The following is a 26,307-nucleotide window of genomic DNA, read 5'->3' on the forward strand; positions in this document are numbered from 1 at the left end:
GACTGGCAGATTGCGACGGCGTTGGACGACCACGCCGTGGCAAAGGTGAGGCGGGGGCCGACCTCGAGCAGCATCGTGTGGGCGTCGGAGGCGGCGGGCGCGGCGAGGCCGGGCGAGCAGCTCGTCTTGTCCTGCTCGAACGTCTCCGCCACCAGCCACCGCAGCTTGGACGCGTCGCCCGCCGAGAGTGCAGGCGCGCCATCCTCGAGCGCGACCATGTAACAGCGCTCCTGCGTGCGAGAGGAGACGCGATGAGAGGAGGCCTCGCGAATACACATGCTAATACGCACACGGGGCGTGGATGGGGGGGGGGGAGCGGAGCAGCGGGACTGCGGGGCCCGCGGCGCCTGCTTGAGCGTGGCCAGCGAGGCGCCCGCCACGCGGAGCGCGGTGGCGAGCTTCGCCTCGTCGCGCTTCTCGTCCGCCGTGCCGGTCTTGTACAGGCGGAGGCTCACCATCGCCGAGTCAATGGGAGCGCGAGGGCACATGAGGGCGATGGACAGAGCTTCTGCAACGGTGGTTCCGAGGCCTCCCACGGCGATGCCGCCTCCGCTGAGAACGCTCTTTTTTTGAGCTTAGCCATCGATTGTGTGCCGCTGAGGCGGGAGAGAGAGAGACAGGCGGGACCACTCGGGGACAGTGCTGACGGGACGCGGCTCGAAGGGCGTGGCTCCGCAGCGCGGCTGGCACTCGTCGCAGAGGCCTCACCTTCGAAAAGTCGGGCATGGCTCCACCCGCAACTTGCTCGCTAACACGCGCGCACCGCCGAGCCTGCGGCGGGCGCGCTGCGGCCGCACGTCTAACTTCGTCATAGTGCCACGACGTGCGGCCTAGATTTAGCCCACGCGCCTCTGCTCGCAAACACTCACCCATTGAATTGTCACTGCCCGTGAGTGCGAGATAGGGCTAGCAGTAGGCAGCTAGCCTGTGAGGAGGGCGTCCATAGACACCTCACTAGACCCCACATACGGTCTCGTCCGGGGACCCCAATGCCAACACCATCCGAAACGAGGAGAGAGAGTGGGCCTGAGCAACGACATGCATGACTTGGTTGGCGGCAAATGATCGGAGTGGGGGTCAGAAGATTCGTCCTTGTGCGAGGAGAGCTCGATAAACTCGAGGGGCCAAAATATGCTGCGAGCAGAGCGGACGTGAGCTGCGCCGAGAGTCCTCTTGTAGCTAGCTCGATCGGTCACACCGCCACCAACCACCGCCGACGTCTCCCACCCAGTGAGACGATGGAGAGGGGGGACGACACTGCTTCGGCAGCGTGCACCTCGATCCTGTACCGTGTTTGTTATGACCCCCCCCCCCCCATGAACACACCAGCGAGGGGGGGCGAGACGATCGAGGGAGTTAGACGTGCGGCCGCAGCTCGCCCGCCGCAGGCTCGGCGGTGCGCGCATGTTAGCGAGAAAGTTGCGGGTAGAGCACTTGGAGCACTTGGAGTGCAGTTATCAACCTCACATCCAAGGGCCGGGGAGCTGAGGAGCGCACCCAGCGGGCCGGATGATCGGTATCGGGTTACGGGCTAGAGAGCCCTAGCCCCGGGGGTGCGCGTTCGCAGGGAAAGGGCCATAAAGTAAACACAGGTCTCCGAGGGTTGGCCCCGCGTACCGGGTTTCCCCTTAACTGCAGGACGCCCCCTCTACTCGGAGCTAATGAACACCACACTGCACGCCCCACACCACCCCTCTACACTCACTTGCGTAGACGTTTGAGTAGACCCCCCCGCCTGAGGGCTCACCCCTCGCCTTCCCAGGGTCCCGACCCTCCTTGATTCGCTCTCTTGCTCGTCTCCCGAGCGCCATGCCCGACTTTTCGACGGCGAGGCCTCTGCGACGAGTGCCAGCCGCGCTGCGGAGCCATGCCCTTCGAGCCGCGTCCCGTCGGCACTGTCCCTGAGTGCGTCCCGCCTTGGCGGCACACACTCTCGACGAGGACAGTCCGGCCTACGAGAACGTGTCGCGCGCCGGCGACGATTGCGGCGTGGTGGTTCGAGTACGAAGCGACGATGGCACGACCACCGCCCTGCATCGCAGACCGGGCAAGGAGGGGCCTGCTCGCGATCCGCGGAACAGGTGGCCTTTCCCCCTCCCCCGGCCTGAGCAGCCACGGGTGGAAGGCAGCCCCTCGAGTCGAGGGCGGCGCGACCATTGCCGCTCTCCAATGATCAGAGACCCGGCCTGCGTCGCCCGCTGCCTCGCCGCGCCGCCGCCTCGCGCCGCCCGCCGCCGCGCCGCGCCGCCGCCCGAGGATTAATAATTAATAATCATTACCCGATGACTAATACTGTGTGTGTGTTTGTGTGTGTGAACAGACGTGCGTCTTGGTGCCGGGTTGTGTTTTTGTGTGAACAGACCGGTTGTGTTTTTGTGTGAACAGACGCGGTCCTTCGCCCAGTAAGAAGCGCTCGACCCCAAACGCAGAAAATCAATGTCCTATCGGGGCGAGGAGCGTCGCTGGCGTGATGAGCAACGGCGCGCCGAGTACGGACGCGAAGAGCGGCGATGGCGGGACGAGTCGCGACGGCGGTCGCGATCGCGCGATGAGCCGCGGCGGGATGAGCTGCGACGGCGCGACGAGCGTTGGCAAGGCGAGCAAGGGCGGCACCATGACGGGCGGCACGACGAGCGGCGCGGCTACAACGACTCTTGGTACAGTGGTCGCGAGCAGCGACGGCACGCTGAGCCAAAAAGGCCCGCTGAGCGATGCCGCGATGAGCCATTGCGAGGCGAACGACGGCCGCATCATGACGGGCGGCACGTTGAGCGGCGCGGCTGCAACGACCGACCAAGCATAGGCGAGCGCGAGCGCGACTTGTGCGATCGGCGCGATGATCGGCCCCACGATCCCAGGCGCGACCATGACCGGCGCGACCGCCGCGGCGAGGGGCAGCCTCAGCACAGCGACCGCCGGTGGAGTCCGCCGATGCGTGGTGCGGGATCGCGCGACGAGAGGCACACTGCTGCCGGTGGTCAGCTCAATGCTAAGCAGCTCAGCAGCCACATCTCGCATGCCAGCGGCGCCGACGAGCTGCTCACGCTCTTTGCTGCCCACAGTGCGAGCCTGAACCACATCCACGCTGCGAACCTGTGGAACAAACTGGGCAAGCAGCGCATCGAGCGGCGGCACGAGGGGCGGCTTGAGCAGCTGGTGCAGCGCACGCTCCACCTCGTCTCGTCGTGCGAAGCACGTAACCTGGCGAACATCACCCACGGCGTGGCAAAGTGCCGCCAGCAGGCGAGCGTGGTGCACCCGTTGTTCGTAGCGGTGGCGGAGGCGGCGGTGCGCGGCGGGCTGGCTGGCTTCAACCCTCAGAACCTGGCCAACACGGTGTGGGCGTATGCGACGGCGGGCGTGGCTGCGGACGCGCTGTACGCGGCGGTGGCGGAGGCGGCGGTGCGCGGCGGGCTGGCTGGCTTCAAGCCTCAGGAACTGGCCAACACGGTGTGGGCGTATGCGACGGCGGGCGTGGCTGCGGACGCGCTGTACGCGGCGGTGGCGGAGGCGGCGGTGCGCAGCGGGCTGGCTGGCTTCAAGCCTCAGGAACTGGCCAACACGGTGTGGGCGTATGCGACGGCGGGCGTGCCTGCGGACGCGCTGTACGCGGCGGTGGCGGAGGCGGCGGTGCGCGGCGGGCTGGCTGGCTTCAACCCTCAGAACCTGGCCAACACGGTGTGGGCGTATGCGACGGCAGGCGTGGCTGCGGACGCGCTGTACGCGGCGGTGGCGGAGGCGGCGGTGCGCGGCGGGCTGGCTGGCTTCAACCCTCAGGACCTGGCCAACACGGTGTGGGCGTATGCGACGGCGGGCGTGGCTGCGGACGCGCTGTACGCGGCGGTGGCGGAGGCGGCGGTGCGCGGCGGGCTGGCTGGCTTCAACCCTCAGGACCTGGCCAACACGGTGTGGGCGTATGCGACGGCGGGCGTGGCTGCGGACGCGCTGTACGCGGCGGTGGCGGAGGCGGCGGTGCGCGACGAGCTGGCCAGCTTCAACCCTCAGGATTTGGCCAACACGGTGTGGGCGTATGCGACGGCGGGCGTGGCTGCGGACGCGCTGTACGCGGCGGTGGCGGAGGCGGCGGTGCGCAGCGGGCTGGATCGCTTCAAGCCGCAGGAGCTGGCCAACACGGTGTGGGCGTATGCGACGGCGGGCGTGCCTGCGGACGCGCTGTACGCGGCGGTGGCGGAGGCGGCGGTGCGCGGCGGGCTGGCTGGCTTCAACCCTCAGGACCTGGCCAACACGGTGTGGGCGTATGCGACGGCGGGCCACTACCACCAGGTGCTGCTCGCAGACTGCTCGCGTGTGATCAGCGACTCGCTCGCGCGGGATCCGTCGAGGTGGGGCGTCGTGGACCGCTCTCAGCTGCACCAGTGGCAGCTCTGGCTCTCCCTTGAGCGAGGAGCAGACGGGCAGCAGCACCTTCTCTCCGAGTCCCAGCGCAAGCTCTGCTGCGACGCCATGCAAAATACGCAAGTGACGATCTCTGAGTTCCAACGCTCCATTGCGGCTGCCCTCGCCGCCGTCCAGCACGGCTTCGAGGAGGAGCATCTCGAGCCGAGCACCGGCTACTCGCTCGACCTGGCGCTGCCCTCATCACGCGTCGCGGTCGAGGTGGACGGCCCCTCTCACTTCCTGCTGCCCGACGGCCGGGGCGTGCGCAAACCCAACGGGCCGACGCTGCTCAAGCGGCGCCTCCTCACAGCGGCTGGCTGGAGGGTGATCAGCGTTCCATTCTACGAGTGGAACGGCTTCGCGACTGCCAGTGAGAGGCACACCTACCTGCAGAGGCTGTTGGGCTAGTACTGTGCCGCCACGAGCGCCGCGACCACCTCGCCACGCTCTCGACCGAGAGCCGCCTAAACGCCGCCTCCGCGGCCGCCCCACGCGTACCGAGACCCTCTGGCCTCGACAAGAGCAGCTTGATAGCGGGATAGCCGCCAGCGCCGACTTCCTCCTAGCTCGCACTCGGTGTCCCCCACCAAGTGTCGCCGTTCTCGGGGCATGCTATCCTGTGTAAGCAGGGCAGGCGGGGGGCGGGGGGCAGTCCCCCTGGTCTGATACTGGGATGTGGGTGTCTCTAGCGTCGGAGGCAAAGGGAGAAGAATAAGAAATTTATTTTTTTGTAGTCTGTGGACATACGACTCACGGCTCACAATTCGAGATCACAAGGATACGCAAATCGGCTTTTGTTGCACGCACATGAACATGTGCATGTGCATGGACACGGCATGTGAAAACACCCACCACGCCGGATAAAGGGTGTGGATGCTGGGTTGACGGAAATCGAGGGACGCGACCCACCTCGCCACAGTCCACAGACGGTCCCGCGCCTCGCCGCTAAGTTTGCGGCACGCCCCGCACCGTCCGCTGTGCCGCGTTTTTTGTCCGGAGTGAAAAGTCCAACGCGCTCGTCGGTGGCGGCTTCCCTCAACCTGCGCCGCGCTCGGCGAACCTCGACAGCGCCTTCGGTGGCATGCAGCTCTTTGCGACAGAAGCCTGGAGAGCAGCTCCTCTGCTGCTCACACACTCTGCACAGTTGACACAGCCTACTGTGCGGCTGCCACAGCTGTGACAGCGATGGGCTCGCCCTCACTGGCCCTCAGTCACTTGTGCTGCGGCTTGTGTGAGCGACACTGCTCAGCGACTGCCGGCACACTGTGAGACCATGGGTGTGAGGTAAAACCACGCTACCAGCGCTTGGTCACATCGGCCCCGAGGTCAGATCCATCTACTCTGTTGATGACAAGACTTGTCTACCGGCTGGAGCCGAGCAGGAGGGCCCGGCGCACAACCCCTTGGTCAACTCACCCTCCACACCCCGTCTGCGATTTCGAGACATCATCCTACGAGTCCGATTGGTGTGCCAATAACGTTGAAGAAAGAGGCCTTGTCGACCCCAACCGCCGACGTGAAGTCGCACTCGTTGATGTCGGCTGCGTGGAAAGTGGCATCGGTCAAGATGGTCTGGCGGAATGAGGCCCCGTCGAGCAGCGCCCTGGTGAAGTCGGCGACGTTCATCTTGCTGTTTTCAAAGGATGCCCCGGTCGCCTTGGCCCCTTCGAGCTGCAGCTCCTGCAGCATGGCGTTGGTGAAGCGCGCGTACCCGAGGTCGGCGCCCTGCAGGCGGCACGGCCCGTTCATGTTGACGCCGTCGAAGTTGACACCGACCAGGAAGGCGTTCGTCAGCCACGAGTCGACGAAGGCCATCCCCCGGGTCTGCACCCCCTGCCAGTACGACCCACTCAACCTCCACGCGGACGTCGCGCAGGTTCGTCTCGATGAAGGAGGCCTGCGTGCCGTACAGTCGGAGGGGCGGGAGTCGGGGGCGGGAAAGGACGTGCGCGGGGCCGCGGTCGCGTGTGGTGGTGATTTGGGGGCCGCGAGGGCAGGGCGGCGGTGGAGCGTGCTGCATCAACGAGTCGATGTGCGATGATGTGGAGGTGTGAATGGGAGGTGTGAATAGAGAGCCTGCTGCATGGACGAGTCGGTGATGGAGGTGCCCTCAAGGTTCGCGCGGTCGAAGCTGACGCCCTTCGCTTTGGTGATCAGCGTGAGCACTGCTCACAGGCGGCACGGTGTGAACAGCGCCTCTTCACGGCAAGCGGGCGCGCCTCGGCTCTTCTGCGCCCGCGAGCCGCATGTCCGCGCTCTGGAAAGAGGTGCCTGCGAAGAGGTGTTGTGCTGGTGAAGGGCGCCGGCGCACGGATAAGCGCCGCTGAGAGAGGAACGGGCGACGGGCCTGAGAGCGTCGAGTAGATGAAATTCGCACCCGCTTGGGGGTCGCTGGGCTCACGCCGGTGCCCAACTGCGCCTCCGTAAGGTAAGGACGACCCCACGCCGCAGGTCTGCCCGCTCAAAGACGGCGCCTAGGGAGGGGTCGCCGGAACGGGCGTCGCTCATCTCTCGCTCTCATCGCCCCACAGCGCTGCCCGCGAGTCGCGGGGGCACCGGTGAGGTCTGCCCCCTGCAGGTCAGCCTTGACCATCTTTGCGCCCCGGAACGAGGCGGCGTTCGCCTGCGTCGGCAAACCAGTCTCGTGCTCTGTGGCGAGCAGAGCCGTCTCGGGTGTGGCATGTGGTCAAGGAGTGGAGCAGGGCCTGCGCCCCGAGAAAGCTGGCCGTCTCCAAGTCGGCGCGCAGCTCTACATCCGCGATCCGCCGCGTGACGAACTGCCTGCTTTGTAGAGCGATGTAGAGCGCGATTTTGCTGTTAGTAGAGTTTGTTCTCTGGCGTCATGACCAGCCTGACATGCGTCGCGCCGGTGCCGCATTCGTCGCTGTGCTTCTTTAGCAGGCGGTGGACTGTCGGCTGCGAGGACGGTCGCATTTGCGCGAGGCGAGGCGAGCATTGCTGCGCGCGTTGCATGCGCCATGACTCGCGCCAGCGCGTGCGGGAGCTCCTGGCTGAGCGTTGAGTCCAGGCGAGTTGCGCTGGCCACGATCGCTACGCCGAGCTGAGCTGACGCGCCGAGGCGCCGGCCAGTCGCAGCCGTGAGGCATGCCACAGCAGCAGCGGCACCTGCCACCCATTGGGCGGGCAGACAGAAGGCCAGGGCAGCACTGGCAAAAGTGCAACGCGCCTCATGTCGGAGAGCGACCGTGCCTCGTTCGCCGCTCATGGTAGAGTTTGTTGTAGAGCTCTAAAGATTTCACGTTGTGTAGAGCGCCTCTACATCGCTCTACAACAGGCCTCTACAGGTCGTACAGCGCTCTACAGCTCTATAGCGCTCAGCCATCTCTATACAGCTCTACAGGTACAGCGCGCTCTACACTCTACAACCACACATCCTCCACACCCTCCCCCTGAGGATTTCTTCTGCGAAGAAACGTTCAAAACACTCGGTGTCGAAACACCGCTCTCCGACGCGCTCGACAATAGTCTTGCATTTTTTAACTTACAGCTCTGTTCTCTCTCTCTACCCGCCCGGCAACGCCGAGGCGACCCCCGTCTCCATGACGAGCGCCGTCGCGTTCCGCACGCGTTCCGCGCCTCCGCTCCCCGCGCCGACCCGGCGAGCGCACTCGCCTCGCAGCTGACCGCGCGCCGCCTCGAGCGTCGCCGGCAGCGCAGCCATCTCGTTGGTAAAGTTGGCCGGGCGGCTCGCGAGGCGGCTGCCCAGCCCTGCGAGCCAAGTGGTGTGGCTGTAGTCCTGCGGCTGCGTCTGGGGGTACGTGCCGTCGAGCAACGACTTGGCCGCCTGCGCTCGTCTCACCAGCACGAGGGCGCCCGCAGAGGCGGCGGCGGCCGGGTCGTCGCGCGGGCTCAGGAGCGGCGCGAGCACCGTCGCCGCGAGTCGCGCCGCCCGCTCGTCGTCGAACCGCAGCGTCAGCTCCGCCGACGTGCCGGCGGGCAAGTCGAACAGCCAGACAACCACGCAGAGCAACTCGGCGTCGAAGTACCAGAGCGGAGAGGAGCGCTCGCCCGCACGGCGCCGCCGCTCCACCGTCGGAGGGTCGGCGAACATCACCGCAGTCTCCGCCGCGCCGCCGCGGGGCTGCTGCGCTCGCACCGAGGCGTGGGTGGGCGGGGGCACGCCGTGCAACAGGAGCCGCCACGAGCGCCGCCCTATTACTTAGTCATTGGCCATCAACAGTCAACAGCAGGAGGAGGCCGCCACGGGCGCCGCCCGCCTCCGTCCCCAGTCGGGCGAGGCAAGCCGGGCTCTATCCGCTCCTCCGGCGCGTCGCTCGCAAAGAGGCAGCCTCGCGACGCGCCGATCACGACGCGCAAGCCTGCCCCCCCGCCGCCCCCCCCGCCGCCCGCCTCGTCCCCGCTCGCGTGGGCCCACTCCCACTCGACCCGCGTCCAGCTGGAGTGCTCGCCGCCCTTCTGCTCAGCCGCGTACCGGCCGCTCCAGCCGTCGTCCTCATACAAGTCTCCAGACCCGCCGCCGTACAAGTCTCCCGACCCGCCGCCGGCCGACGGAGCGGGCGGCGGCAGCCAGATGGCCACCTGCGGGCAGCGCGGCACGTGCTGCGCGCGGCCTACCCAGCCCCTCGTGCCCGCGCCGCAGTGCTCCCACTCGCTCTCGACGGGCGGCTGGCCGAATACGACAGCGCCGCCCTTTGCGAGGATGGGGATCTCGTCTAGCGCCTGGAAGGTTCAGAGAAGGTTCAGGGAAGATTCCCGCCCTTTGCGAGGATGGGGATCTCGTCTAGCGCCGCCGCCAGCGAGAGCGCGCGCGGCCCCTCGACGCGCAGCATCGAGTGCGTCAGCACCCACAGCCCCGGAGGCACCTGCAGGCGGGTACCGAGGAGGCTTGAAGGGAGGGCCCCGAGGGCGCCCCCGCAGCCCCGGGGCGCACCCACAGCCGCGCGCCCCGAGCGAGCGGCGCGTCCGCGCTCGAGCGGTGCGTCACCGGCGCGACTACCTACAGGACCGCTCCGAGAGGGCTCCAAGACAGCCCGCTGCTCGAGCGGCGCGTCAGGTGCGCGACGGCCAGCGACTGTCCCGCGCCGAAGAGGTACTCGCCTCCGAAGTCGTACGCGGGCTGCAGGCCAGGCCACTCGTGGTAGAGGGGCCGGACAGGCGATGGCCCGCCGTCGTACGCTGCGCGGGCGGCGGTGTACAGGTGCGGGACCAGCTCCGCCCGGAGCCGCAGCGCGCTCCGCATCGCGACAAAAGCCGCCTCGTCGAAGAGCCAGAAGCGCCTCTCGTGCAGAGGGTCGCGGAAGCCGTGCGCACGGAAGACTGGCGAGAGGCTGCCCAGCTGCACCCATCGCACGTACAGCTCCGGCTCGACCCGATCGAAGAAGCCGCCGATGTCGTGGGACCAGTAGCCGAAGGCGACGTTGGCGGCGCTCGCCGTGAAGCCGGGCTGGAAAGCGAGGCTCTCCCACGTCGACTTCGTGTCGCCGCTGAAGCCGATCGGGTAGCGCTGGTTGCCGAGCCCGCCCCAGCGGTGCATGATGAGGCGTCGCCGCTGGGCAGAGGCCGGTGTCGCGCGCCCGTCGGGCTGGGTGGAGTAGACATAGTTGAGCCAGAAGGTTGGGTTTACCTCTGGCGTCTCGGAGCCGCCGAAGAAGTGCTCTCCTTTGTGGGGGGCGTGGGTGGAGAGGCGGGGTCAGGCGGCGAAGCAGCGGTGAAGGGCCGTGGCTTGGAGCTCGCCTCGCTGCCAGTACAGCAACCGTCTCTCCCCGTCTCTCCCCATCTCTCCCCACCTCTCCCCACCTCTCCCCACCTCTCCGCATCTCTCCCCACCTCTCCCCGTGCCTCGCCTTGCTGCCAGTCGAGCCACCAAAAGTCGACGCCGAGCCGCTCGAGCGGGGCGAGCACGTGGGTGTGGAAGTGGGAGGAGTAGGTTCGGTTCAGCGGGTCGAAGGCAGCGTACTCGGCGTCGGGCGGCAGCCTACAGGACGGTTCCGAGAAGGTTCCGAGGTGGTTGCGTGCAGAGAGACGGAGCGCGGCGCCGGTGCCCCATCGCGGCTCGGAAAGCCTCCCACCGGTCGGCATCCTCCTCCGCCTTGACCAGCCCGCTCTGAAAGTGGAGGTTCAGGCCATTGTGCACGCCGGCCGCCTTGCACCAGCCGAGAAAGGCGGGCGGGTCCGGGAAGTACCTACCCGCAGGCCCGAGCCGGGGCTCAGCGTCGGGTCGCTGCAGCGCGGCGAGTCGAGCGGCTCGGACAAGACTTCTTGTCGAACGAGAAGCCCGACCAGCACGGCCAGTTGTGCGACGCGTCCATCGACTTCTCGCTCTCGTTGCCGTACGTGCGCCGGTAGCAGGTGTGGTGCCAGTCCATGTCGGTGACGAGCACGTCCGCAGGCACGCCCCGCGCCTCGAACTCGCGGAGGAGCCCCGCCGCCTGGGAGAGGAGTCGGAGACGGCTCAGAGAGAAGGGCCCCGCCTCCCCACACCTCCCCACTCCCCACACCGCCCCACACTCCCCACATCTCCCTCTCGCGGGCGGCTGCCCCCCTCGCGCCTCCCAGTCCGCCCACGGCCACCACCGCGAGAACCAGACGCCGAACGCGTAGCGCGGGGGGATTGGCTGCGGACCTGCGGCACGTGCCACGGGGACGGGTCCTGGTCCTGCCTCGGAGGGCGAGAGGAAGGGAGGGCGAGAGGAAGGAGGGCGAGGAAGGAGGGCGTCGCACGCCGCTCAAGGCCGCAAAGTCGCGCAGCGCAGACGCGTAGTCAAGGCCCGCCGCGAACAAGTACCAGTCGAGGCGGAGCAAGGCCTCGCCCGACGCCTGCCCACCGCGAGGCCCCGTGAGAGGCGCTGGCCACAGAGGCGGGGACAGGGCCTCGCACGAACGCCTCGGAGGCAACGGCGGCCGCCCTCGCCTCGGCGCGGCCGCACGCCGCCCTGCACGCGCCCTGCATGAAGGCGCGGTTCGCCTCGCGACGTGTCATGGACGTGTCATGGACGTGTCATGGACGTGTCATGGACATGACCTGCAGAAGGCGCGGCTCGCCTCGCACTCTCCCCCGCGAGCCCACTGCTCGCAGCGAGGGTCGCCGTCGGCTGCGCGCGCCTGCGGGGGCGTGTCGTGGGCACGTCGGGGACGCGTCGTCATCTCGTCTCGGGTCGCCGTCGGCAGCGTTCGCCGCTCGCTCGACCTCGAGCCGCTCGGGGTCCCGCGCCGCAACCCAGTCCCACTGCGCCGCCGCGCCGTCGAAGCGGGCGCTGAGCGAGTCGTCGAGCAGCGCCTGAGGGACATGTCCAGGAAAGGTCGAGGAAAGTCTAGGAAGGGTGAGCGAGTCGTCGAGCAGCGCCTGAGGGACATGTCCAGGAAAGGTCGAGGAAAGTCTAGGAAGGGTGAGCGAGTCGTCGAGCAGCGCCTGAGGGACATGTCCAGGAAAGGTCGAGGAAAGTCTAGGAAGGGTGAGCGAGTCGTCGAGGAGCGCCTGAGGGACATGTCCAGGAAAGGTCGAGGAAAGTCTAGGAAGGGTGAGCGAGTCGTCGAGCAGCGCCTGAGGGACATGTCCAGGAAAGGTCGAGGAAAGTCTAGGAAGGGTGAGCGAGTCGTCGAGGAGCGCCTGAGGGACATGTCCAGGAAAGGTCGAGGAAAGTCTAGGAAGGGTGAGCGAGTCGTCGAGGAGCGCCTGAGGGACACGAGGGACGGGTGGCGACGAGGGACGGGTCGCGACGTGTCGTGATGGGTCTCGAGCGGCTAGACACCCAGCCGCTGCGAGAGATCACGCCCATGGCGCAGTGCGCGTCGTTCTCTCGGCCGGAGCGCTGGTCGACCGGCAGCCGATCGCAGCGGAGCTCGGTCGCGCCGTCCACCTTGTCCAGCGTGCGGACGGTGCCTGGCAGCTGATCCGGGTTCGGCAGGCCCGGATGCCACTCCGAGCTCCGATCGCCGTCGAGAGCCAGCCGCACCCGCAGCGTGGCGGAGGACAGCCGAGGCGCCGGCCAGTCCGCGACCAGACCTTTGGGAAGGTTCCAGGAAGTCAGGGAAGGCTCCGTCGCAGCCAGCCAGTGCGCAGCGCCGGACCGGCAGCCCCACGAGTGATCTGCGCCGCCGTCGCGTTGGCCGGAGCCGAGAGCTCCAGTCGCAGCTGCGCCGTGGTCAGCACGAGGCAGCGGTGGGCCGAGAGGAGCTGGCAGTCGCTGCTGAGCGTTGCCTTGTGCGATGGCACGGGCAGGTAGCGATTCACAATCGCAAAGCTGCTGCGTTCGTCGAAGCGCTCCCGCGGGTTGCGCCGCTGCTCGATGCGGAGCGTGCGAGCTGTGAGGACGGTCAAGCGAACCGTCTCGCCCACTCTGATCACGGACGATGCGTTTGCGATTGGGTTGAAGGGCGGAGCTGCCCGCTGGCGAATGGTGCCGGCCGCATGAGGGTCGCACGCTGCAGTGCTGGTATGAGGCGGAGACGTGGCGGCGGCGTGCCGACGGATATCGCGCGCTGAGACAATGCCGTCCAGGTCCACGTCCAAATCGCCGACGGGAGAGAGGGACGTGAGGTATGTGGCGTTGAGCAGGAGCAGCAGCGCCGCCGTGCCAATAAGAACCGCAAAAATGTGTTGCAGCGAAAGGCGGCTATTGCTGGCGGAGCCTGGCGGCGCTCGCATCGTTGCTGGCGTCCCTGCGGCGCGGCGATGCGTCGCGATGTCCTGACCGAGCCGGCAGCGGACTTTTTGCGGGGTATGGTATGGTAGCATCGTGCAACCCACCTCGAGACCATACCCCCCGCCTGCTGACAGACCCAGCCTCCCGGAGACCGGGGATGGGCGGTCAGGACCATACCCCGCAAAAAGTTGGAACCCAGACTAGCCGCGATTTCATCGCTTTCTTTTTCTTTTTTCACGTACGGGACGCTCGTTGACAATGGCGACGCGTTGCAGCGGCACGTTCATCGACGCTGGTGCCAACAGTGGCGACTCTTTGCATATGTGGTACACAGCCGAGTCGTGCGCTACCACGCCGCATGCGCTGCGCCGCAAACCGTGCGCCTGGCAGTGGCCATGGTGGCTGCCTCTGAGCGTGCGGCTGTCGTACTGTGCTCTCGCGTATGAACCCAACCCGCAGCTTGCAGAGAATCCTGCACACTGCTGCTGCCTTGCCGCGGCACAAGCTGGGCGTGCACATTGAGGTTTTCAACGGCACTGCCTTCGCCGAGCTTGACGGCACCGCGATGTTCGGCCTCGACAGCACGACCAGGAACGCTAAGGGGTCGTCCCTCATGCTCCACAAGCGCACCAAGACTCGCGAGGGGTTGGGGCGCGGGCCAGCGGTGGGCGAAAACAGAGTGCGCGTGCGGACGGTGAACGCACTCAGCGTGATCCGTCACGCGCCGCCTGGGCCGGTCGCGCTCAAAATTGACGTTGAGGGGTATGAGGGGCGGCTCATGCGCAACCTCCTCCTCTCGGGCGTGCTGTGTCAGCGCGTGCAGAATCTGTTCGTGGAGTGGCATCCGATGGCAAGCCAGGTTGACAAGCGCGATCTGCACCACCCGGATGAAGACATCGAGATGCCCCCCCAAACGATGGCAGTGTACAAGCGGATGCTGAGCACCTTCAATCCAAAGGCGAAAGCACTAGGGCGTAACTGGCAACCGCTTGCCGACAGCTCGTTCGTGTAAATTGACACTGTTGAATTGGAGTTGATCGGACAGACGGCGTGCAACATTCACACAGCATGTGGTGCCGTACACAAGATCATGCCAAGCTTAATACAACATGGTACATGCACATGCAGAGAGAGAGATTTTTAGAAGCCAACAAGAAATGTGTCACACAGAGTGATTTGCGCTCGGCAGCTTGTCGACTACCAGCCGGAGCCGGAGTCGGAACCGTAGCCGAGATGGTCTTCGAGGGTGTCGAATATGTCATTCGCCTCGCTAGTGGAGCCGGTGCCGCATGAGTCGCGGTCGGAGGAGGAGTCGTCGGAGGAGCGGCCGGAGAACTCGCGCTTGTCGCGCCTGATGCGCTCTGCGCCGAAAATGGAGAACTTGATGCGCTCTGCGAGGGGGCCGGGGTCCTAGCCGGGGTCGTGGTCGTCGTGCTCGAGCGTCGGGTAGGTAGCGCGCCTTGCGACTTTGTCGGCCGAGCTGCCATCCCAGTAGAAGGTATACCAGTCGCCGCGGGGGTAGAACCAAGCGTTGACCAATCTGTACCGTCCGAGAGCGGCCGCCTGAGCGGCCTGAGCAGCCGCCTGAGCAGCCGCCTCTGCAGCGGCCGCCGCCGCCGCAGCCTTCTGCGCCGCCGCCTGTGCGGCCTTGAAGCGCTTCTTGCCTTGTTTTGCCTTCTTCTTGGTGCCCATCGAGGTGTCATCAAGTGACTGGCTGGCCCGCCAGAGGTCGTGCTCTGGACGGCTGGGGCAGGGCGACTCACGGGGGAGGAGGGGGACGAGGGCGGAGGCAGGCACAGCTGCTCTCCGGTGGCCTCGCGTTGGTGGCGGAACCCGATGGTTCCGTCGCAGCCGCGCACTGTGCCGTAAGGGTTGTAGATTTCGAGAGGGAAACGGGCCAACGCTTCCGAGAAGGGGAGAGGAAGACTTGTGGAGCGTAAACAGTAGATGAAATCGACGACGTAGCCGCCGCCGCGCCGCCGCCCGCCCTCGTGGCCGCCATAGACGCGGCTGAGGAAGAGGTCGGCGGTGCGCCCGCTAGGCGGGCAGGCCTTGAAGAAATTGGTCAGAGAAGTGCGAGTGTTGAGGCCGCGCGCAGCGGCCTGTATCTTGGTGATGAGGATCGTGATGATGATGGTGCCCTTGTTCAGCAGGAACGCGCGCATCGCCCGCTGAACGCGGGTCGCTGCGGCTTCCTGTGCGAACCCCAGTCGGATGTTCCGCAGCGTGGAGGTCATTGCTGCGATGTCGTCATGCCCAGCAGCCACCCCAGCCTCGCCAAAGGCGCCAGCGAGGCTGGGCAAGCCCGACAGCTCTGGCGAGCCAACGCGGCCGGCAGCCGGCCCACCTGGGTTCGAACTGGAGGCCAGTCGATCGCAGCCGGGCGCTGACCCGACCGAGCCAGGCGAGGAGTGTTGTGGCTCTGGTCGATTCGGTGCCTCATAAAGCGTCGGCGAGATTGAAAGTTTTTGCAGCACGAATCCGACGCGCTCCGTCTCGTCGGCGCCATGAGGCCGTCTGAGACCGTGGAGACGAGGCCGGGCGCAGCCGTGGCCGACCGCGCGGCGGCGCCGGACAAGGCGAGCGAGAGCGAAGCGACCAGCTGATAAGGAGGACTTCTCTCTCACATGCATGAACATGAACATGAACATGAACATGAACATGACATGCATGTGCACATGATCATGTGCGTTCCCAGAAAGAACGAAAGAAAAGCGGCATGGCATGGGAGGGATGGGAGGACGGCACGCCGCCACTGCACATAAAATTCTTTTTCTGCGCAGAGCTCGGTTGTCTTCGCTCGGCTTCAGCAGCGCGGCCTGGCGCCTCCTCGCCTAAGTCGCCAGACTCGCTCGCCTGGCGCCTCCTCGCCTAAGTCGCCAGACTCGCTCGGAGGGCGTGTCGACGACGCGGCACTCGTCGCGATGCTGCTGCTGCTGCCAATCGCCGTCAACGCCCTGCTCGCTCTGGCGCCGCTGCAAGCCAGGCCGCTTCTCGCATGCCGAGCTGACCATGCTGGTCGCCGGAACCCGGTCCGGTGGCATGCCGGTCGCATGACGGCAATGGACCCGGAAGCAGAGGCGTTGCCTGACGCGCCAATACCCGGCTTGACGACTGTGAGCGCCAACGAGCACGGCCCGTCCGGCGCTGTCCCTGCGGCGGATGAGTGTCCGCCGGAAGATGTGACCGCCCTGGAGCTGCTTCGCTTCACGCTGCCCGTCCTCACCGCTGCTCTCTCGGCCGAGATCATGTCGGTCGTCGACACTGCCGTTGTTGGTACGCTCGGACCGCAGCAGCTCGCTGCTCTCGGCCCGGCGACGATGCTCTCCGACTCTACGGTCTACCTCTTCTTCTGCAACGTGGCGTGCACCAACCTGTTCGCCACGCACTTTGCTCGCGGCGCGCAGAACGACGCCTTCGCCTGCCGAAGGCGGTCCGAGAAGGGTTCTGTGGAGTGTTCCTGTAGGCGAGCACCGGGACGCCTTCGCCGTGCTGAGCGACGCACTGTACGTGAGCCTGGCCTGCGCCGCGCTGCTTGTCGTGGGGCTGTCGTGGGGAGGCGGCGCGGCGCTCGCTCGGATCTGTGCGATGGCGCCCGGCGCTCTGCCTGGCGCGAAGCAGTATTTGGCGCGATCCGCATCCTCGGCGTGCTTGCCCTGCTGACAGAGGAGGGTTCCGAGAAGCTTCGTGGACTCTTCCTGCAGGCGATCCGCATCCTCGGCGTGCTTGCCCTGCTGACAGAGGAGGGTTCCGAGAAGCTTCGTGGACTCTTCCTGCAGGCGATCCGCATCCTCGGCGTGCCTGCCCTGATGACGGCGACGGTGCTGCAGGGGGCGTGCACCGGCATGAAGGACGCCACGACTCCCTTCATCGCAATCGTGCTGGGCGGGCTGCTCAACCTCGCCCTCGACCTCTGGCTCGTCCTCGGCTGCGGGATGGGCATCGCAGGCGCCGCCTCCGCGACCGTCGTCTCGCAGGCCGCGCAACGCTGCTGCTGCTGCTCGAACGGCGAAGGCTGCTCACTCCTGCTGCCTGCCCTGCCTCGCAGGTGGTCCAAGTGCTCGTCCTCGCAGTCATCGTCAAGCGCAAGCGCAGCCGCCTCGTGCCTGGCGTCACCGCGCCGACCCTGCTGCAGCGGCCTCCGTCTCCCGCCCGCCTCGTCGACTTCCTCTCGTTTGCTGGCCCGATCTTCTGCGTGCTCATCGGCACGCCCCTCGTGCTGCCCCTCGGTGCCGCTGGACTGTCTCTGAGCCGTCTCTGCGCCGCACCTAGGCAAGATTTCGTGCTACAACTCGATGACGCTCGCCGCGACGGCGGGTGGAGTTGTGGCGCTGGCGGGCCACCAGGCCAGCGGCAGAACCGTCTTCTGCCTCGGAGCGGCAGGCTGAGTCTCGCGACACGGAGGTTGCCATCAGGTGGTTGCGACCGTTTTCTTTCTGGGCTGCAAATTCGGCGACGCGATCTCGCAGACAGCGCAGGCGTGCTTGCCGCGCTCTTTGGAGGCGTCTCCGGCGTCTCCGGACCGTCTCTCTGACAGATCTTCCTCTTGCGCCAGGCGTACTTGCCTGCGTGCTTGCCTGCGGCGGCGAGGATGCGGCCGGGCGGGGCGCCGGAGAAGGGTGCGGTGGAGCTGAGCCGCAAGCTGTTGCTGGTGAGCATGCTGCTCGGCGGCGCTGTGTCGCTCGCAGCGGTTGGGGGGACTGCGCTCGGTTGCTGAACCCCTCCCTCTGCCATTTGGCCGGAAGCTGTCTTGGCCCTTCCTAGGTTGGGGTCGTGCTCGGCTGCTCCGGCGTCTTCACTCAGGACGCGGCGGTGGCGGCGGCGATGGCGACGGTGGCCCCGCTGCTTGGCGTCGCTCTCTCGATCCACCCGGCCGCCGCCAGGCTCGAGGCCCGGCTCTGCTCGACGAAGCGTCTACGAACTTTCTACGAGCCTCCGTAGGCGACCATGTGCCTCGAGGGCCGCAGAGTGACACGGGTGTTCGTACTGCCCGCCCGGCGTCGCGGTTGGGGTTGCGCGGGTTTGGGGTGTGATGGGGTCGCTGCCACTTGTCGGTGGGAGGGTGCAGTGTCACATCGTCGTGCATGTTGCGAAATGGGTCGTGCTGGATATGCGTATCCACAAGGTTCAGAACAGCCAGGCTCGTACAGGTAGAGGTAGGTAGAAAGGTGAAGAACAGCCAGCTGCCAGGCCGTCGGCTTCCTCGCGGGCGCGTACGCCGCCAATGTGCTCGTTTTCCTCACGTCGCTGTACGCCATCGCGAGACGCGCACTCGGCCTTCGGTATGTGTGGGCGGCGCTCGCCGCTTTCCAGCTGGTGCGCGTCTGCGAGTTCGCGACGCGCGTGCGCGCCGTCGGGCTGCTGGACTCGCTCCTTCCAGCTTGGCTGCGGCGGCGCGCAGCGTCGCCAGCGACCGAGTGATGCACAGGCCGCGCCGATGCGGATCCGTACGTCAGTACGCCCGGGTACATTCATGTATCATAATGAGGGTCACGGTTGTTGCACCATGCACGGTGGGTTGCGTGTGTGGCGCCTTTCATGGGTTTGCACTCTTGCACATTGCAGTTTCCCACAGCTCATAAGCTCTGAATTGCTTCTTCTCGGGTCCGTTGGCCTCTTTCGTAGGGAAGAATTTTGATACCCGTCAAGACGCCTGCTGTTCGACGAGGAGAGAGGGAGCGCGCACAGACTGACGTCAGCTCTGCTCCTGAAGTACACCTCTGAAAGACACCTTCAGAGGTGTGGTGCACCTCTGAGGCACCTCAGAGGAAACGCTGCACTTCTTTTATCGATCTCGTCGCCAGACTCCGATTTCTCTTTGTCGGGCCATGTGCCGCTCGCTCGTCCGCCCAAGTGACTCGGACGCGCGGTCGAGGGCACCCCACCGTTCCTGGGGCGCGCTGGCGCTCGCCCGCAATCGTCCCCCACCCATCCACCCTTTTGTCTTTGAGGCTGTCGCTCCGAGAAAACTTGTCTCGCAGCTCGTGCGAGAAATTACCATGCATCTTGGGATGCTCGAGGCAATCGAAATTAGAATGGAAATCGTATCGGGCAATTTCAGATGCCTCACAGCATCTCAAATTGCGGGTTCCCCGCCCCTGACGTACGCAGCTCGAGTCAGTACTGTACGTATTAGCTCTATTACTCTGGCTTGCTCTCTCTCGCTCTCTGTGAGTGTGACCGCGCAGCCATGAGCCATCTCCAAAGTCTCACGCCGCACTCGGACGCGGCCCCCCCATGCACGCGCCGCTCATTCCTCGTGCTGCGGCACTGGGTCGGCGATCGGAGCCGCTGCTGCGACCTGCACCTCTCCGCCCCGGCTGTAGCGTACCCCCCTCGCCTCCTCGCACGCGCTCTCCGCCAGCGTCTGCGCCACGCACTGAGCCACCTCCGAGCAGGCGCGTCCGAGCCGCAGGTGGTTGGGCTTGCGCTGGAAGGGGCTCGAGCACTCGACGGCGGCAGCCTCGATGCCGAGCAGGGCCCACGAGGTGAGGAGCAGGCCTAGGGGACGCGTCCGGGACATTTCACGCCACCAGCAGGGCAGCAACAGGCTAGATCTCGGCTAGACCTCGGCTAGACCTCGGCTAGACCTCGGCTAGACCTCGGCTAGACCTCGGCTAGACCTCGGCTAGACCTCGGCTAGATCTCGGCTAGATCTCGGCTAGATCTCGGCTAGTTCTCGCCCGGCAGCACGACGGGGCCGAAGCGGGAGAGCATGCTCACGTACCTGCGGTGACGTGTCGTGGACGTGTCGTGGACGTGACGCCCGATCTTGGCTGCTCTCGGCTACTCCCGGCTGCTCTCGGCTGCTCTCGGTTAGCTCTCGGTTAGCTCTCGCTGCTCTCGCGCGCCAGAGCCCGAGATAGAGGACGAGGGTGGTGCGGAGGTGCGCCACGTACGCAAAGGGAAGAGGCGTGTTGCCGATACGCTCCATGGCGCCCCACGCGCCCGTTAAGTCGTCGACCACCTTGTGACGTGCATCGCATGGTTATGATTGTGATCGTGATGACGATGTTAGGTCGTGCACCACCTTGTTGATCGAGCGCAGCGCCTGGGCGCGCTCGATCGGGTCTGTCTCTGACGCGGCGTTTGCGGCGAAGCAGACCCTCCGCAGTCTGTTGAGGACGAGGATCGGGCCTAAGGGACGCGTGCGCGGGACGCGTCGTGGACGTGCCCCAAGCAGCAGCCGCGAGAGCAGGCCCCGCCGCTCGCCTCGCTTGCTGTCGAGCAGCTCCGACGCCTCCTCCTCAGTCAGGACCGGGCAGAGCTGCTGCAGCCGGTAGCCCCTCGCAACGCTCCTGCTCGCGTCGAGGGCGCGCAGGTCGTTCTTCACCTGTTGGAGATGTGACGCGGCGGGTCGCCCCTGCTCGAGCATGCCAGAGGGGTGGAGGCGGAGGGACGCCCGTGTGACCTCGGCTGATCTCGGCTGACCTCGGCTGATCTCGGCTGATCTCGGGTGATCTCGGCTGACCTCGGGTGATCTCGGCTGATCTCGGCTGATCTCGGCTGATCTCGGCTGATCTCGCCGCGATCGGCAGGACGGACAGCCAGCGGCTGAACTGGTCCCGCAGTTCAGGCGTCGACGCGTACGTGAGGGCGCTGGTAGACGCGGCGCTGCGGCACTTCTCGATGATCGCGCCCAGGGCAGCGCGGGCGTCCCAGAAGCGGGCGGCCGCGCGGCCAATACGAAAGACGAGGAGGAAGGAGACGGGCGTGAGCAGCGAGCCGCTCAGCGCCGTGTACGGCCCGATGAGCTCGGAGAGGCCTGCCACTTCCGGCCGACGAAGCAGCCACGTCAGGCTGAGGCCCCAGGCAGCAAGGCCGCACAGTGTCGGCAGGATCAGGCCAAAGGCCCTGGAGAAGTGCGCTGGGCTCAGGCTCTCGACGATGATGTCCCAAAAGTTGAACGGGTCGTACGCGATGCGTCTGGCGTCGCAGGAGGCCAGAGCTTCCAGCCGGTCGGGAGCGGTCAAATCGCTGATCAGACGCTGAGTCAGATCGGAAGGAGCTGCGACAGCCGCCAGCGATGGAGCGCGTGCAGCCGCTCGCACGAATGGGGGTGCGTGGAGTGCCATCGCGGCGTGGGCGAGCAGCAGCGCCATATGCACGTACCTCCGTTTCGGCCTGCCTGGCTGCGGCGGCCGTCACTCCCCACGTGCGACCTGGTGTGGAGCCGCCTCCTTCACAGGATTGATTCTTTTTCTTACAGCCATTGCATCGTCTGTTCCTCTCCTTAAAATTCCCTGTGTGGTGGCGGCGTGCCGTCCTCCCATGCCTCCGTTGGTTTGTTTGTTCTTTTTCTTCTTTTTTACACGGCCGGTTTCTTCTCAGTTCTTCTCCCTGAGAAGAAACCAAACCCAGAGCCCGAGGAGCGTCCAGCTACGTGGGATGCCGATGATCGTGGAGCTAAGTTAGCTGACAGGGCTGTGGACCGACAGATACGCAGCCCGGGGAGGTCCCAGGATGGCCATCTCACTCTGTCAGTGTGGCACGTTGCTCACTAGTGGGGGCTGTCCAGGCTGGTCCTTGCGTCCAGGCTCTCTCGCGCTACTCCCTACTCTGCTATCGGCTATCAGACCCGCGCAGAACGTGGCGCGCGGGGCCCTGGGCAGTCATCGATTCGCCCCGGCTTCCTTCCACATATGGCCCCCCCCTCCCCGTCTCTCCCAGTCACTCCACTCCCGCGGTCCCGCACGGCGGCTGTACGCCGGTGGAGGAGAGGGCGCGCTGTGATCACGAGCCAACAAACAGGCTGCCATCCTTCTTCCGGCCGGAGGTCTGCGGCGGTCGCCTGTGCGGAGAGGGCCACTCGTCACAGTGTGGTGGGTGCAGCAGAATGCGTGCGTGGGCATTCATGCAGTGCCACTGCAGGTGCCGGGTTGCAAAGAGGGATCTGTCCACCGCATCTAGGGTGTACACGCCACTCAGAGCCGTGGTCCACTCCTGCCTCGCTCAGCACTGGAGGGTTCCACGAAAGGATCTTGATTCCCTTTTGCGGCAACGTTTTCTCGAGCGCTTCTGTCGGCTGAGCGGTGAGCGACCGAGTGGCCATTGCCTCCATTTCCTGGATCTGCTCCTCCATGGCCTTGTTCTCGTCCTTCAGGCTCTCCAGGTAGGCGCTCGCGCCAACGCCGACTTCCGCCATGCGGATCCAACAGCTGGAGGGAGAAGAGAGGCGGTTACGCCCTCGCGTGCGTCCCTTTTGGGTCCCTGGCGGGCTGGCGGGCTTGAGATATGGCCACCTCCAGGGTTTGGGCTGAGAACGCGCCCCCTCCGCCGCCCCGCCCGCCCACTGCTGCGGGCTACAGCCAGCGCAGCAACTTAAGCACGGCTGACTTTGAGAGGATGGCGAAACCGGGCTCTGCGTTTCACTTCACGCTCAACGCGGGCGCCCCATTCCTGCGCGCAGGCGGCCGCGGAGCGAGGGCAGAGCACGTAGACCAGGTTAGGTTGCTGATGAGCGAGGCCTTGACCGATGCACCGCGCGAGGCAAAGAGGCGTGCGAGGGACGGAGCCGGCGTCGCGGCCTCTCTTGCACCTCCGGCAACAATCGTGCCTCGCAGCCCACCCTCTTTTCCGCGGTCACGCAACCCGCTCCAGGGCGAGTCGTCTGAAGCGCACCGCTCTGGCCGTCGGCGATTCGAGCAAGCTTCTGTGGCAAGCCAGGATTACATAGAGCCGTCACGCAAAACCATGCCACGAAAGGCCAAGCCAGCTCTCGACATGGCTACCGTCGTCGGCTCACTTCTCGTGGAGCCATCGGCGGCGCGACACGCATCGATACCACGCAACGACCACCGAGTCTGTCTGCGCAGGCCGCCACCGCGAGTATATTGAGAGGCAACTCCCGCCTCTCCTGCCGTGTGTGTTCAAGTGGGAACCTCCCACTCCAGTCTCTCCACAGGCAAGGTAAGGTAAGGTAAGGTAACCTTCTCCACACACACGAGGTGGTCTCCACACACACGAGGTGGTCGGGCAAGGGGGGGCAACCCTCGCGTCTCCACGTCTGACGACAGGAGCCCCACGGCATTTTCAAAGTGCAAGGCCCAGTGCGCGTGGGTGAGGTCGTGAGGTGTGTGTGTGCCAAGCCCATAGATTCATGATTACAATGAATAACTCAACTCATCCTTTGGCAGCTTGTATTGTTGAGTATGAGTAGTCATGACGTCTGGTATCCATGAATATGAATAGTCACGTCTGCCTGTACTCATGAATATGAATAATGTATTCAAATACAAGTGCGTGAGCAACTTGCAGGTAAAACCCGGGTATACCCGCAAAAGTCCAGGTATACCCGAGAAATACCCGAGTGCGCGTCCACATGCCGCGCACGCCTACTCGCAGGGCCACTGCGCCAACTGCGGCGCTCACCGCCTGCTCAAGTACGCGCACCGCACCATGTGTGCTCGCTACAAGTGCCAAAAGGCAGCATCGGCGCAGCGCCAGGCGCGGCTGGCAGGTGGCGGTGCGGACGACGCGGTCGTGCCGACATTCTGCTACAAGATTGAGGCGGTGCTCGGCATGCGCTTTTGCGACCCCGATCAACTGATCGGAAAGAAGCGGCGCAACAGGCTGGCTGCTGCGAGGGCATTGAGGATTAGGCAGCCTGTGCTAGTGGCGTGGCTCGATAGATAGAGGATTTGTCGTTGTTCATGACCGGGCTATCGTTTCGCGTGCGCTGTGAGAGAATAGTGACCAAAATTAAAACACACAAACCGAGCCACAGACGATACAGGGCACCGCGGCTAGATATTCACGATGCCACGGCGGCGGCATCCGACGACGAAGCCGCCCCGGCCGCCCCGGCCGCCGATGGAGATGCCGCACCGGCCGCGCCCGAGGAGCCCTCCTTGTGCTCGCCCCCTTTGCCTCGGAACAGCTCGTAGTACTTCTCCTTGATCGCTGCCACTGCCGGCTCGAAGGCCTTCTTGTTGAAGCCAATCCTGAGACCAGCACAGCGAGGTGGGCCGGGTTGAGGTTGGGGTCTGCCAGCAGCCCAGCGCGAGAGAAGATCTGCTCGACGTTGGCCTCGCGCGGCAGGTGGCACGCAGTCTGCTTGAAGAGAACGTAGTGCAGCGGGAACTTGTTGCGCAGCGCCCACATCATGGCGAACTCGTTGAGCAGCCCATCCTCCGCCGTGGTTCGCCCTTCCCAGAACGACCCGGGGAACTTGACCTGCGTGCCGAGAAGACTCATCGGCTGCCGAAGCAGCTTGTATTTTGGCACATCTAGCCGAGGCTGGGCTCTTTCCTTCCTCTTTGGTGGCATATGCGAAGCGCTGGAGCAGAGACAGCGGTCGGTCGACAGGGAGCGCGTTTTGGGACTCTGGGATGAGTAGTATTCATGGACTTGAGTACATTTACTCACGCATGCGCCAGCCGTACTCATGAGTATGAATACTCAACTGCGGTGGTACTCATGAGTTGAGTACTCACGATGCACGTGTATTATGAGTACAATACTTGAATACTATTGTAATCATGAATGGGCTTGGTGTGTGCGGTGTGTGTGTTGTGTGTGTGCGTGTGTGCGTGTGTGTGGTGTACGTGTGTGTGTGTGTGTGTGCGTGTGTGTGTGTGCGTGTGTGTGTGTGCGTGTGTGTGTGTGTGTGTGTGTGTGTGTGTGTGTGTGTGTGTGTGTGTGTGTGTGTGTGTGTGAGGCTGAGGGCTGAGGGGCAAATTGGGCTAAACCCCACCTGGCTTCCTCCCGCTAAAATATTGCCGGAGTTATCTTGCACCTCGAAGCGCAGAAAGGCTTCCAACCTCCTCTCCCATCTGGCGCTTGCGTGGGCAGCGTGGGCGCGGCATCCGTGACGGATGCGGGCCCTTCTCTCGCGGGATCGCTGGGAGCCGCTCGGCTCCCCACGCGCCGCCGAGCTGCAATGGCGCCACCGCAACGGCTGCCCCTCCTCGGCTCCCGCCCCGGGGCTGCCGAAATAGGTGCCCCGAGCCACCGTTTGCAACATCCGCGCGGAACGGCGGTGCTGCCGACGCCCCCCCGACCGGCAAACACCACCAGAAGGGCGGTGGTGAAAGCAGCACCTCAGTAATGTCGTCGTCGTCGCGCAGTTCCCTTAAGTGACGTTCGGCGGCCGGCGGCGCTGGCGGCCAAGAATCCGGATTTTCGTCTCTCGACGCGAAGATATGGTCCCGAGTCTCACTACTCGCCCCTCCATCCTGTAGGTCCGGACCTTGCCTGCTCAGTAGCCGCGATGAATCGTCGCCCTCATCGTCCGCGGTCATCCTTTCAGCCTCAAACGGGCCAAACGACAGTCTCGCCATCACCCATCTCGCCTCTCGCGATCGCGTCACGCCTTCCCTTGTGCCGCGAGTAGGCGTGTGAGTGATGGCCCTGCCACCAGGTACACGGCTACACCTCGGGACGCCGTGCTGAGACGGGTAGAGCCGCCCCACGGGAGCGAAAGCCGCCTCGCGCGCCTCAGCCCGCCGGGCCCCTCGGCGGCCAGTGTGGGGTGGATACGGCGGTGATAAACCCCCCTGGCAGCAGCGCCTCACGGCGTGGGCTGCGAGGTCACTCGGGGTGACCCAGGGGGCGGCTGGGGAGCAATCTCCCGCCGGAGCAGCGGGTGATATTCCCGCTACTCGCTCGAGTTTGAGGTGCGCCGCGCCTCGCCTGTGTTGCCTTCCCGGCCGCCCCAGCCGCCCTCACCGTTCCTCATCCCCTCCCCCACCCCCTCCCCCTCAGGCTAGGCCCTCGCCACCGCCGCTGCCGCTGTCTCCGCCACAGCCGCCGCCGTTTCCCTCCCCCCCACCCCCTCCGACGCCGTCGCCTCCGCTGCTCCCGCCACCACCGCCGGCCGCCTCAGCTCTCCCTCGCCCACCTCCCACACACCACCAACGCCCTCCGCGCGTCCCCGCACGCCGCCTCCGCGCCCCCACGCCCCCACGACGACCTCCCGCCCCGCCCTCCCCGCGTCTCAGACCCTTGGCCGTGCTCCGCTCGGGGCGACTCGGCGCCGCCATCGCGAGCACGCCGCCCTCGCCCCCGCCACCTTCCCCCCCGCCGCCATCCCCACCGCCGCCGTCGCCGCCGCCCCCGTCACCGCCACCGCCCTCGCCGCCCCCTCCATCGCCCCCGCCGCCGTCGCCCCCTCCGCCTTCCCCGCCTCCTCCATCGCCTCCGCCGCCGAGCCCTCCGCCACAAAGCCCGCCCCCGCCCTCACCCCCTCCTCCCTCGCCGCCTCCGCCATCGCCGCCGCCTCCCTCTCCGCCGCCGCCCTCACCGCCCCCTCCGTCGCCGCCGCCGCCATCACCGCCGCCGCCAT

At 65.9% G+C, this 26,307-nt stretch overlaps 4 protein-coding genes across 4 annotated transcripts; 2 read left to right on the plus strand and 2 right to left on the minus strand.

Moving 5' to 3' along the window:
* The first annotated feature begins 2,409 nt into the window (after nt 1-2,409).
* Nucleotides 2,410-4,877, plus strand: EMIHUDRAFT_456051 (hypothetical protein). Its single transcript, XM_005784943.1, has 2 exons — nt 2,410-3,196; nt 4,298-4,877. The coding sequence occupies exons 1-2, from the start codon at nt 2,437-2,439 to the stop codon at nt 4,804-4,806; spliced, it is 1,269 nt and encodes a 422-aa protein (XP_005785000.1). The 5' UTR covers nt 2,410-2,436; the 3' UTR covers nt 4,807-4,877.
* A 967-nt stretch (nt 4,878-5,844) lies between these two features.
* On the minus strand, nt 5,845-13,024 carry EMIHUDRAFT_112277 (hypothetical protein; the record flags this gene model as incomplete). Its single annotated transcript, XM_005784944.1, has 16 exons — nt 5,845-6,295; nt 6,488-6,563; nt 6,955-7,021; nt 7,949-8,155; nt 8,219-8,503; nt 8,977-9,099; nt 9,225-9,242; nt 9,386-10,038; nt 10,167-10,354; nt 10,449-10,562; nt 10,636-10,808; nt 11,003-11,035; nt 11,101-11,196; nt 11,567-11,656; nt 12,129-12,382; nt 12,448-13,024. 16 exons carry the CDS (start codon nt 13,022-13,024, stop codon nt 5,845-5,847), a joined length of 3,405 nt encoding a protein of 1,134 aa, XP_005785001.1.
* A 1,195-nt stretch (nt 13,025-14,219) lies between these two features.
* On the minus strand, nt 14,220-15,259 carry EMIHUDRAFT_112279 (hypothetical protein; the record flags this gene model as incomplete). The annotated part of the gene is made up of 3 exons (XM_005784945.1): nt 14,220-14,432; nt 14,490-14,758; nt 14,950-15,259. 3 exons carry the CDS (start codon nt 15,257-15,259, stop codon nt 14,220-14,222), a joined length of 792 nt encoding a protein of 263 aa, XP_005785002.1.
* Nucleotides 15,260-15,839: 580 nt separating this feature from the next.
* Nucleotides 15,840-22,951, plus strand: EMIHUDRAFT_441877 (hypothetical protein). Its single transcript, XM_005784946.1, has 11 exons — nt 15,840-16,421; nt 16,489-16,649; nt 16,802-16,999; nt 17,071-17,227; nt 17,295-17,368; nt 17,438-17,500; nt 17,578-17,712; nt 17,787-17,894; nt 17,964-17,986; nt 18,197-18,539; nt 22,927-22,951. Exons 1-10 carry the CDS (start codon nt 15,947-15,949, stop codon nt 18,441-18,443), a joined length of 1,641 nt encoding a protein of 546 aa, XP_005785003.1. The 5' UTR covers nt 15,840-15,946; the 3' UTR covers nt 18,444-18,539; nt 22,927-22,951.
* Nucleotides 22,952-26,307: the final 3,356 nt, after the last annotated feature.

The sequence above is a fragment of the Emiliania huxleyi genome (genome assembly GCF_000372725.1).
Source record: "Emiliania huxleyi CCMP1516 chromosome Unknown EMIHUscaffold_166, whole genome shotgun sequence".
NCBI lineage: Eukaryota > Haptophyta > Isochrysidales > Noelaerhabdaceae > Emiliania > Emiliania huxleyi.

What these genes read in the sequence shown, in the direction of transcription:
- EMIHUDRAFT_456051 (XM_005784943.1), top strand. Translation starts at nt 2,437, where the DNA reads ATGTCCTATCGGGGCGAGGAGCGTCGCTGGCGTGATGAGCAACGGCGC. An exon ending in CGTCTCGTCGTGCGAAGCAC is followed by an intron (nt 3,197 to 4,297) that starts GTAACCTGGCGA and finishes TGCTGCTCGCAG; the next exon opens with ACTGCTCGCGTGTGATCAGC.
- EMIHUDRAFT_441877 (XM_005784946.1), top strand. Translation starts at nt 15,947, where the DNA reads ATGCTGCTGCTGCTGCCAATCGCCGTCAACGCCCTGCTCGCTCTGGCG. An exon ending in GATCTTCTGCGTGCTCATCG is followed by an intron (nt 17,228 to 17,294) that starts GCACGCCCCTCG and finishes CGCCGCACCTAG; the next exon opens with GCAAGATTTCGTGCTACAAC. An exon ending in TCGCTCTCTCGATCCACCCG is followed by an intron (nt 17,895 to 17,963) that starts GCCGCCGCCAGG and finishes GAGCCTCCGTAG; the next exon opens with GCGACCATGTGCCTCGAGGG.